The sequence below is a fragment of the Aquila chrysaetos genome, chromosome 2, assembly GCF_900496995.4.
Source record: "Aquila chrysaetos chrysaetos chromosome 2, bAquChr1.4, whole genome shotgun sequence".
NCBI lineage: Eukaryota > Metazoa > Chordata > Aves > Accipitriformes > Accipitridae > Aquila > Aquila chrysaetos.
Window position 1 is genome coordinate 49923047 of NC_044005.1, and position 12946 is coordinate 49935992.

Genomic DNA, 12946 nt, shown 5'->3' on the forward strand with positions numbered 1-12946 from the left:
TATATATGCCTGGTATGCAACCAGAGCAGGATTTAGGAGCTACACAGTCAACACCTATAAGCTCCACAGGGAAGTCCTGTTGGTAAAGATTCTGCATTTGTCAAGAGGAGCCTCAGTTTCCATTATAAAAAAGCAGTAGTTAAAAGCCCACTAACTTTAAAAGAAACCTACATGACAGATGCTGGAATACACAGGCTGATGAGCAATCCAACAGACAAGAACCAGCAGAGCCGGGGGAATGAGCTACAAAAGGGTTCACCATTTTGGGAGATACACTGATGATAGCAGATTACTCAAACTCAAATTACTCAAACTACTGGAAATACTCACAAAACATTTACACTGCTATGGTCAATTAATTCTTTTTCAAGCTCAATTAGTGGCTTAGAGGAAGAGCCAAAGAGATACTCAGCTTCAAGGAGAAGCAGTTCTTATTTATGACAATGAGAAGTCACTGTCTCAGCTTATTCCCTCCCTCTTATGCCTTTTCTCAACCCTCCTCCCCACATAAAACCAGCTAAAATTCTTCCGTCATCACACTGCCACGACAGAAGGCAAGAGTACGAGAATTGTTCTGTGTACTAAACAGCATACGGACAGCTGGCACGGGAAGTGTTAAACTGATCGCGGGTCAGGGCACAGAGGAAGCAAGGAAGATGACAGATGGTATGGATTCTGGCAAGTGTGGGAGATGAAGGGAAAGCCCACAAGCAAAGTGACATAGTTAACGGAGATGGTCCTGCAGAGCAGGAGACGGAAAAAGGACAAAAGGAAGAGAGGGAAGAGATAAGACATGCATGGACAAGGTGCAGGTAATTCTGCTTTGCATCTTATTTCCTCCTCACGCCCAGACCAGCACTTTTTACTCGCTGGCCACAGAAAATGAGAACCGGACTGAGTTGTAAGTCTTCCTGTTTGAAGGGGGACAGACAGGATGAGATACTACAGCAACGGAATTGATAAAATATTGCTGGACATCCAGGTTCAACTGTCAGGCAATCCAAAAGAAAGAGACAGGCTTTGCACATAACCATACACACACATGCATGAAACTTCCTCAGTGGGCACGCCAAAACACAGCATACTGGTATTCACAGAAAAAGCAGTCCACAGTACCAAGTGAATCCTGTAACCAAACTCCTTGTCACACACAAACACTTTAAAGCAAGGTTAAAGCCTTTCAAAGAGAACTAGTTAGTCGATGAGGAATCGCAAACAAAGCAGCTTAAAGCACGGCTCAGTAGTAACACACTGGGAACTCAGCCATCTCATGCTGCTAATGCAACTCCTATGGCTTTGTCTTCACTATCAACAGCTCAGCTAATGCAAAGCAACATCACAGCAGAAAACAAAGGACTCCAATTTTGCTGCAAGGTAAGTTTTAGTAAGTAGAGTCCTATTCTGATAGGAGGAAGGTAACAAAGCCTAGCCTAAAACAATTAAAAAAATTAAAAAGTTTTATACCTATACACACACATGCTCCAACCCTTGCGATGCTAGCATGACACTTTAAAGCATAGCTGTCCTCCCTGGAGTTGCCTGACACAAGTAACACAACACAAACTGGTACAATGACACAACCAGATGCGACGCGCATGCTTACACATTTTGAATGTCAACTGTTCTTCGTTTTCAGCTGCTGTTTCTGCAGACAAGAACAATTGCTGGGCTCCTAGATTCCCCTCTCCCACAAACTAAGGCCAGAGGATCTGAATGTTAATCGCACTGCACATCTTTAAAAATTGTTTGGTACAGCTCCTATCTCATCACTGGAGACTGATCATGTACCAGGAAAAAAAATTTTCCAGTGGGCATATTCAAACCCTGGAACAGGTGCCCAGTGGGGCTGTGGACTCTCCATCCTTGGAAACGTGCAAAACTTAACCGGACGAGGCCCTGAGCAACCCTGATCCAAGTTAGTCCTGCTCTGAGCAGGCAGCTGGACCAAACCACCTCCAGAAGCCTTTCCAGCCTAAAGTAATCTAGGAGCCTATCTTTACAGATTGACACAAGTTGGAGGGGGGAGAAGAGACAAGTGATTTTTCTTCTTCCTTTGCCCTTCTCAGATTAAGACACCAGGGCTGCCTTTCAATGCCTGAACTCTGAGCTAAGGACTCCTCTAACACCAGATTTGGGCTGTATAAGCCTATCTAAATTTTTATTAGTTTCTGATGTAGAAGACTGGTCAGTAACTCTAACAGTACACTGTAAGAATGGGACCATTTCCAAAATTCATCAAGAGAGTAAACCAAACTTTTTTAGCTACACACTTTATGTATATACTCACATACATAAGTGACTGTCCCTCTGAAGCTATCACCGAGGCTCGGTGCTCAGCAGGATTCAAAAGGGGATGTTTCTTGGGTTAGAAGGAATCACCCATCCTTCAGACAGTAAGCCAACTTCCTCAATTCAGACATAAGCCAACAGCTACCAGCACAAAACCATGCCAGTCTCCTTACTAATGCTGTAATTCTTTCCCCCAGTGACTCCTCTCACATCCCATGTCTCTGCCATGGTGCACAGACCGTAGCTACACAAGCATATTCAGCAACACCCCCCCACAGTGGCTGGTTCATTAGACATGCTTCTCATGGCAGCATACACAGAGTTAAAAGCTGCCTACTAAAATGGAGAGGATGGAGGTGCTGAACAGACAGCTTGAAGCTCTCTGGATGCATTACAGAACATTTTTTGCATGAATATTAATTTTTTGTTTGGAGATTCAAATGAGCACTATCTCCATTCTGTTTTGGCTTATCTGACCTGCTAACTGCAGGCCAGCACAGGATATGAATCGCTTGCTCTCCCTGTTGTCTCTTTTCCATGCTAATTTTACATTTATGAAGGTGCTCAGATAGCAGACAGAAGATATATAGGAAGAGGAAAAAACAGTCTGTTAATTTGGGCAGGATCAAAAGGATGCTCATCCAGAAAACTGTTAACCAATCAAGTGGGCTGGAAGTATTTAAATAAAAAACCCAACAAAGGACAATTCTGCAGAAACTTAAATTCATAGTTGCAGCATAGCCTAGATCAGTGAGGTTTATTTGAGTCTGTCATGACAAGAACTTTTATGAATTGTCATTTTGCAGCTATTTATATTTTATTGTCAGTTACTATGTTCATTACTGTCTGCAATTCACTAGATCCAACTGATTTTGGTAAGGAAATTTTTGAAGAGAGAGTCACAAAGCATATTTTCCTGTTACTGATTCATGGGTAAATACCCGGCACAGCTTTCATTAAGAAAATCTTGATTTCTAATTGTACCAGGTGAAACAAAATTCATGCAAGGCAAAGGATGACAACATTCTTAGAGACAGAAAACAGTCCTGGGTTTGTATCCTATAAATACAGAGAAGTGCCAGCATTCAGCTTGTTTTAAGAAGTAGAAACAGCACACCAAAAGTCATGCTAGCAGCATATTCAGAAGCCAGGTAATGAGGAACCTGAGAGTCACACAGCTGTTGTTATCAGGAACACCTCACTGAAAGGTACAGGTTGAACTTTAGATATTTTTTATTCTTGCCAAAGCTCCCACTAATATAAATTCTGCTAGGGTGTAACCAGACATGCATGACAAGGATCAATGCTTACAATATGTCCATACTTTCCCAAGATGTTAAAATCTAAGTAAGAAAAAAAAAAATTAACCTGTCTTCAATGTTGCAACACGAGCCTGAGGCTTTATAAAGACCGCAAAGCATCAGATATTTTATACAGATACTTTTAATGCCTTAGAAAGGGAGAAAAGCTCACTGACTTAAAGCCGAACTGTGTATGGAGATTTCCACAACACAGTTATTAAAGCCCCCTTATTTTAAAAGGGATGTATAACCGGGGTTAAAGAGGAGGCATTGAGTTAAAAAAAGCAAGTGCATTTAACAAAACTTGGTATTTCTAGTCCATTAATTTTGAAGAAGCTATTCTTTCTTCCTTCTGCTCCATAAGCGAAGCTAATGATGTTTTAGAAGTGTCCTGGGAAAGGTAAGCTTCTTATTATTCTGTTTAAGGTTAATGAAAACCTTCATAAAGTATATATGTAAAAGAGCAACATTGGTTAGACAAAAAGTAGTAACTTCTCAGAAATTTCTCAGTCACTCTAGAATCACATGAAATTTGAGAGTTTTTTCACTCCCAGCTGGATTTCAAATCATAGTGTTATGCTGCAGCATAATCTTGCTGTCTGGGTAAAATGTGTAGGCTACAAAGGTTCATGCTAACTAATGGCTGAATAACATTAACTAAAGCTTAATTAATGCTAAGAAAAAGATGAAATCAAAGAGGAAAAACAGATCAGACATTTTTTAGCTCTCTAGAACTGGAAGTTCTGTAGGAAGGATTAAAACATGTAAACATTATTAACCAATTCATTTGGTCTATTTTCCAGAAAGTTAGTATGAAGTTTCAAAGGGTTAGGAATTACATTTTGGCAGGAGAGAACTAAATTAACAGGATACAGTTAACAATTTTGAAATGAAAGGAACTAGTCTTGATGGTAGTGGAGGTCAACTTATAGCACTTGGCCAGTGTGCTGAAGCAGTGTACACAGGATCCCTAAAAATCACAGAGCATCACTCTTCCACTGGAAGAACTGTAAGTCCAGTCTGTCTCAATTTATCCATCTGTGAATAGGGGTTTAGGTACCTTCTACCAAGTGCCGTACTGGACAATTTGAAGAACATTAAAGACCTGAAATAATAAGAAGGGCTGTCCTTTTTTTTCTAACAATAGCTAAATTAAGAAACTGGCAATAGCTTTGTTACTTACCTCATACATACTATAGAACACACTGGTAACACTACCTAGCCAAGCCTTGTGATATTAAGCATGTTAAGGTCATAGCGATGGTCACTTACGGCATTCCTTCTCATCACTGTCATCAAAGCAGTCCGGCAGCCCATCACACTGCCAGGCCCCTGGGATACAGCGCCCGTTACTGCACATGAAGTTTCCAGGAATGTTGCATTCGTTTGTGAAGTTATTCCCAGGCAACAGTTGGCTCTCTACAACAAACAAAAAAGAGGGAAGTTTACAGGGGATTTTAAAAAAACAGCAGCAAAAGCAGTCACTGAGCAAGCTGTTTATCAGTGGTTGAATGAAGATGAGGCAAATGGATCTCGACCCTGGTTATTCTGTCATTACCCCGTCAGTATGGGGTAGCATACTTGGTAGCACTTTCTTTTTCCTAAATTATCATTTTACCTGTTCTCCATTCATACTCCCCATCTTACAGATTTCTTTCTTGCTATTTTCTTTCTAGGAACATACATGCAGCCTTCTATGGATCCTCAGGTCAAAGCAAATTTTGTTAAAAAAAAAAAAAAAAATCTCTTCTTCTAAACACAAGCAAAACAGACGAGGCTACAAGAACTCAGCTCCATACTCCCATGCTTTTGTCAGATCAGTACTTAGCTCGCAAAATAATTTTTTGTTGTTGCTGCTACCCAAGGGCTAGGAACTAGGTTACACATTGACTAATTCATACTAGGTTTTCAATTAAGTTTTAAACACAGTGCTGCTGATCAATGTTAGAATTGAGGTTCTTGGTGTTAATATAGTCACCTGACACACATCTGCCCACAGGCTAAGTAAGGCAGTTGGCACACTAAGAGTCTGCCAAGTGGAGGGGGTTTAGTGGCAGGATACTGGAGATCAAGAGAACCATGAAGGAGGGAAATCTAGAGATTTGCCTTCAAGGTTAAACACAGCTCTAGTCAGCCATTTTAATCTACCATGTTTCCCGCTTTGTGCATTGGTTTTGGAATGCAGATATCACAGAAACACAAACTTTAGTGAAGGAAGATAATGATACTCAATGGTTTTAATAAATGGCATGTCATGTTGTCGAGCCTGGGGGAAGCTGCAAGACAAGGCAGAGGGCGAGAGAAAGAATATCCTTCCCCTTGTCTTCCTCTGTCATATTCCAGGCTAGTCCTAGGCAACATGCACTTGACCAGGCAAAAAAGAGAAGTACAAACCTTCCCACATAAGGGTGGAGGTGTCACAAAAATATACCCCCCCTTGCCTGCCCGCATATCTTCACAGTTCAAAACCGGGAAGAACAAATTAAGCTAACGCGCAGCTTAATCATTTACCTGTCATTTACCTATTTTGAGGATAATTGCCTGATTTTTGGCACCCTGGGGGGGTGTCAGAGCTGCAGCCCGTTCCTTCCATTGCCCACCCCACACCAGCTTGCTTACTGCTCCTGTTGGAGTCCAGCCGAGCTCTCGGGGCGAGGAGAAGCTCTATACACACAGCATGGCCACTGTCCCACTCTTCAACACTACAGAGGCCACAGAGCAGATCACAGCTCCCAGGATCAGCACTTTCAGGGAAGACCCTTTCCTAGCTCATTCCTGCAGTCCCAGGGAAGAACCTGCTCCATACAGGCATCTTTGGAGAACTCGGCTGCCAAAACGAGCCTCTAAGCGTGAGGCTTTCCAGAAACTCCTGAAGCAGCCAAATGCAGATGGTTCCCTTCCTCCCCCACAATGTAGCAAAATGCTCCATCCCTGACACTGGCAAAACTGCTATGTTTTACATTACTGTTTCAAAAGACATGATAGGAATGCTTCAGGGAGGTATTTTTTTTATGCCTATGTCTGCCCCAGACAACATATTCCTCTCAAATGTAATTTTTCTTGCAAATGGCTGACTCTCCTGGGGTTGTTTTGAGAATCTGCCAGCACAGAACAGATACCTTAATGGAAATTTGCCCTGAGCTGTGAAAAGACAAGGTAGTTCAGAAAAAGGTGGAAATAAGGTCTTCTGAGGCAGATGGGGCAATCTCAGCCGCTGGCCGCACACCCAGAGCCACCTGTAAGGTGCTACAGCAGGAGAGTCAAAGAAAGAAAGTGAGAGCCAGCAAAAAGAAAGGCCAGGCTATGCAGCTGCCAATTTGACGTCTTTTTGCTTTTAGCAGTTTCATTCAAACTTCAGTTTCATTCCCTGCATCACTGTGCTTCTGATCAAGATAGAACGGGTTTGCTCTCTACACTGCGATGGCAAAAGGCTGCAGCCTAGAACACGCTGGAAGCAGCTCAGCTCCAGCCCACTCAGGCAGCACCTTCCCTGCTCCCAACAGCTCCCGGGGAAACGCTGTACCCAACTCTGCTTCATGCCCGAGTCCCTAAATCTGAACCAGCAATGGGAACGTTTTGTCCTTGGCTAGTCCTGCCACGAAACACTGAACAGATACGGCGCTGTCGATAACTGCCCCTGGGCTAGTGCAGCCTTACAGCATCACTGTTAACTAAGTTCTGCAGTTCTATGTTCAACCAGCAAGGGTGGGGGGTTTTTTTTGTTTGGTTTGTTTTTTTCCTTAAACCAGTGACTGAACACATTCAGATCAGTCTTCGTATCATTGACCTGTACCTAGTAAGTAATCACCAAACCAAAATCACCACTCTCAAACAGCTACAGAGGGTGAAACTGTCAGCGTTACACAACCTTCTATTATTACACACTGGGAGTTGTTAGCTAACACCTCTGCCTGCAACTGGAGAAAACCTGCTGCAGTATTACAAGACTACAGCATGCTGTCACCAGATCAAGATATGAAACAGATGAGATATCTGGGTATTCTTTGCAGTGTAAAGGCACAGCCAATACACCATGTTCTCAAGTTTGTTATAAAGCATCCAAGAATTTCAACAGCAGAACCTAACACCTTTCTCCACACTCCACACTCACCCCATGAAATAGCTTTCAGGTCAGTATGGTACCATGGGAAGACTTTCCTGGTAGTTGTCATACCTTTTATTAGAGAGAATTTACAAGGTCTCAAATATTAGAAAACTGAAATGTCCTGGCTAAGAATAAATCTCTGATGTAAACCAGAGTTATTTCAAGCTTGACAAGAGAACTAGGAATTACCGAGGCTTTTGCTCTCTCAGAACCTAAGCACCTAGGCAGTACAAATTTAGGCAGCAACATCAAAAAGGTGTCATTCTCATGGCATCTCTCTCTGTTGCTCTGCGCTACCTTCTTGTCTAACCTCATTTTTACATCTTGCATCCAACCTACTGCACTTCCACATGGAAGCTGCACCTATTCAAGATGAAAATTCCTGCTGTCAACACTTAAGTGAGACCTCTTCTAGACTTGGGCAAGTAGCTAGCTAAGAACGACAGCTACCTGCCCTAAGTACAGAACTGTCTTCTCCCCCCTAAGCACCACAGTGTTCCTGAGAAAACATAACTGGATACCTTTAACACCTCCTGTGCAGAATAACCGAAGTTCAGCTCCTGTCAGATCTAATGCTGTTATCTTGCCTGAAAAGCTTTACCCATGATCTCCACGCTTCTTTAATGAAAACATTTAGACCAAGTCAAATCATTCATGAAATTTTTAGAGTTTCAAAAAGCAAAAGCCACAAACCAAGAAACAACCCCCCCCAAAAAAGCTCTCAAGTCCCTGTTACTTTTAACAACTCCTTTAAATAAAAGCTATACTTCTACCCTACCGAATTGAAGCAACATTCCAGGAACAGACACCAAATTTTATTTTTTACCCAGTAAGTTGTTTGTTTATAGGATTACCTTTGTCATACAATAAATTTATCCTCAATGTTCTTCTAAAGCAAGGATGTATTACTACCCATTTCACCAAACAGGAAACAAAAGATACTGGCAGATCAAGTTACTTGCCAACAGTCCTACGCAAGCTCTGCTGCAGAATGGGAACACGGTACTCTGACTCAATCCAATTTCAAAGCAACAGCTATTTCACTTAAAACATGGCCTTCATCAGCTGCTAAAGAGAGCTGCAGGTTACAGACAGAAATTTGAGAGCCATAGTCAATGCATCCAGGAACTTGTTACGTGCATTACTCTGTCTCCAAAAAATCCATTGGTGGATAAAGAACTGTCAAAACAATTGCACATGTGGAACTGTTTTAAATCATATCGCTCCTTTTCCTTCCTTCACTTTGCAAGTCTCCTCTGTCGGATGTAAAAACGCTCAAAGAAATCCTCAGTGCAGTCATCGCCTCCCAACCCTGAGGAATGCGATGTTCCTGCCCACTTAGCACACAGCCCACTGCATGACTCAGGGGGGCTCTGTGCATGCACATGAGGAGGAGCAGTGTTACAGACACACACAAGACACGACATGGAAAGGACCAAACTAGATCATCTTGTCCATTTTTCTAATAAGGTCCATACAGATGTCAGGTTTTGTGCAGCCAACTTGCTATACCGCCTGTTGGCAGGGGCAGAAATTCCTTCAAGCTGGCTTTCCAATAGTTGACATATTTACCCTGCAGCCTCTTTGACTAATTTTGAATTCAACCCAAATATGAGCTATACGGACGTTAAGTAAAGGAGGAAGGGAAGAAGGGGAAAGAAGCAGTCCATTTTCACTGCAACACATTGCTCACTTTAAGAAGTATACCATCTGGGCTGAATAAAAAAAAGGGACTCATGTTTCACTTAGAAGGGGACTGAGTAAGGAAAGTCAATCTGTTTTAGCAGCCACTTCCAAAAATGTTAGCATCTAAATATTTAATACTCACTGAAAAAGAATCAGGGAAAAATAAATAAAAGGATAAGTCATACTGAGCACTTCACACTGTATTAAGAAACTAAGTCAAGGATATCTTTCACAAAAAAAACTTTACCTGAAAGCATTCCAGAGAACCGTGCACGTTACAGAACAGATCACTACTGATAACACTGCTGTCTCTGTATCAGGAAATGTAATCAGTAAGAGTAGGCAGTCACCCTGCCCAAGGCGGTTTTGGGGAAGAAACACATGACAGTTAACATGTTCAACACCCTCATGAACAACGCCAAGAACTTCAGCCTCTTTGCAAAGAGATCTATCACCAAGGATGAAGCATGAACTCTTCGCTGCCAAACCTTTGGCATGTCTTTTGTGGGAAACCTGGGATGTTCACTGGATACTTTCAATGGATCACTGCTTAATGTTTTTCAAATATGAAGAGAATTATTTTGATCCAGGCTGGTATGTAGCTGTGAGACCAAAGGAGTCCTCATGATACTTTCCTATCACACAATGCACACAGTATGCTCCATACTTGAATAAATTCATTCTTTCTTTCTGCTTATCCCCTTGCCGTGTGTAAATCCACACCAGGTTTGATTTCAGCACAACAGAAATCTGTTCTCACTCTACCAAAATCTGCAGTGTGTTGTGAAAACAAAAGGAGAGGGACTAGAACAATTCAGTAGCTGGAATTTGCAGCCAGATTGCATCAAAAAGACATACCTTCAATACCTGCCAATATTTGCTCACCAGCAAAACACATCACAACTAAAAAAAAGCAAGCAATAATGGCAGACTTGAACAAACACTTTTTGATCTTCCTCCGTCATCTTAGAAGATAGCAAATAAGCAGTGCTAAGTGAATGGTAGGATATTAGAAGATTTGATTCCTCAGAGGCTGCAAAACTACTTACAAATGCTTACATTCAGGTCCAGTTGCACCTGTAAATCAGCCAATAAGGACAGAAGTATCTTACCATACTTCTTTATGTTGACATGAAGCATCTGACTCACTCCACATCTACTTTACAGACATCTACTAATGCAGATGATGCACCTAGAAGAATTCAAAAGCTGAGCATGAAGAAACTCCAAATGTTATGCTTTGCTTATAAACTTCAGTTTAACATGTGCATGCATAAATTTCACTGGCAATAAAAGTATGCTGTCAGCAAGATACCAGTGGAATTAAGGTAGACTTGGCTTAACACTCACTGTACTGAAACAGGAGGCAGAGTCAGTTTGTGCTTATGAGAGAACATCAAAGTCAGGACTCCTGCAGCCACCCAAAGAGTCTGGGGCAACAAACTTAGTCAACCTCTTTACTACATTTTACCCATTGTTAAAATGAAAACTGGGCACTAGTTCTTACGAGGAAGGTCCCATACCGAATGCAAGCATGCAGGACATAAAAAGATTGCCCATTAACAGCACCAAACAGGTAAGGAAAGTACACTAATGAGGGCTAAGTTTACTTTCCATCTCTTAAACAAACACCTTTGTTATCACCCTGTCGTGGTTTCAGCCCAGCCGGTAACAAAGGACCATGCAGCCGCTCACTCACTCCTCCCACCCCGCTCTGGTGGGATGGGGAGGAGAATCAGAAAGGAGAAAAGAAAAAAAAAAAAATGGAACCTCAAGGGTTGAGATAAGGACAATTTACTAGGACAACACAAGAAGAGAAGTTACAACAATAACAACGGTAGTAATAAAAGAATATACAAAAAGAGTGATGCACAGTGCAACTGCTCACCACCTGGAACCCGACGTTCCACCACTTCCCCCACCGAAAGTCGAGAGCCTCCCCCCAGCCCGCTCCCCATGTATATACTAAGCATGATGGCACACAGTATGGAATAGCTCCTTAGATAGTTCAAATCAGCTGTCCTGGCTGTGCCCCCTCCCAGGTTCCTGTGAAAATTAACTCTATCCCAGCTGAACCCAGGACATTGTCCACCCCTTATTCTATACCATCTACATCATGCCCAGATCCTACCTACATTTTCCAATTAATCACCACCACTTTCCTTGTCTTATATACATGTATATATATGGACACACCCCCACACACAAATAGCATTGCCTTAGTCTATGGGCCATCCCTCTAATGTGCCCATCAATTTTATTTAGTCCATGACTTTGGGGCTCCATCTGTTGTAACAGTCCTTCAGAATAGGAGAGATGGTGGGAGGTGTTGGACTGTTGTATGCTGCCTCTGGAGCTTGCGGCTGGTATATTTGGTGCAACCCACGCTCCTGGTCTGCAGGTTGAAGATGTTGATCTGGAGGAAATCGCTGGCCGCCAGTTCAAGTTCTATCACTGTTGCACTTGGCTCGGTTTCAAAGTCCATCCTTCAGTCATTTGGGCAATTCTTACTGTAATACCCTTGATATAGCATATAGACACTATAGATACAATGACATACATTGGCAGGTTATTTAGCAGTTAACATCATACAGCCTAATTCTCTCCCAAAAATCAAATCTCCTTGAGGTACACACCGAACTTCCCCATCCTTCTGCATCACCCACTAAGCGTACCAGGTCCTTGAGCAAAAGCAATCCCTTGGATAGGTTTGTCTCTGCTCGAGGCAGGACTAACCCAGACTGTCTTCCCTAACATACTCTTCATGCACACTACAGGGACTTTATCTCCTTCTACAGTATGTGGAAGTCTCGGTTGGGTGGGGCCAGCCCGACTGGCAGATCCTCTGGTGTTGACCAACCAGGTGACTTCTGCTAAATGTGTATCCCAATGTTTGAAAGTTCCACCCCCCATTGCTCTCAATGTAGTTTTCAGCAGTCCATTGTATAGTTCGATTTTTTCCGGAGGCTGGTGCGTGATAGGGGATGTGATACACCCACTCGATGCCATGCTCTTTGGCCCAGGTGTCTATGAGGTTGTTTCGGAACTGAGTCCCGTTGTCCAACTCGATTCTTTCTGGGGTGCCATGTCGCCATAAAACTTGCTTTTCAAGGCCCAGGATAGTGTTCTGGGCAGTGGCGTGGGACACAGGATATGTTTCCAGCCATCCAGTGGTTGTTTCCACCATTGTAAGCACATGGCACTTGCCTTGGCAAGTTTGTGGGAGTGCGATATAGTCAATCTGCCAGGCTTCCCCATATTTATATTTCATCCACCGCCCTCCATACCACAGGGGTTTTAGCCCCTTGGCTTGCTTAACTGCAGCACAGGTTTCACATTCATGGATAACCTGCGAGACAATGTCCATGGTCAAGTCCACCCCTTGATCATGAGCCCATCTATACATTGCATCTCTTCCCTGATGACCTGAGGTATCATGGGCCCACCAAGCTATAAATAGCTCACCCTTACATTGCCAGTCCAGGTCCACCTGAGACACTTCAATCTTGGAAGCCTGATCCACCTGCTGGTTGTTTTGATGTTCTTCAGGGGCCCGACTCTTGGG

General features: G+C 42.7%; 1 protein-coding gene across 5 annotated transcripts in view; it reads right to left on the reverse strand.

Annotated features, from left to right (window-relative positions):
• Positions 1–12946, reverse strand: part of LDLRAD3 (low density lipoprotein receptor class A domain containing 3) — a 124891-nt gene that overhangs the window by 75370 nt on the left and 36575 nt on the right. For 4 of the 5 annotated variants that reach the window (XM_030041197.2, XM_030041188.2, XM_030041219.2 and 1 more), the window contains exon 2: positions 4863–5009. In XM_030041197.2, coding sequence (XP_029897057.1) covers positions 4863–5009 — 147 coding nt within the window. Of the gene's footprint in view, positions 1–4862; positions 5010–6101; positions 6204–12946 lie in introns of those variants that run through there. The other variant, XM_030041206.2, reaches the window with a different exon arrangement.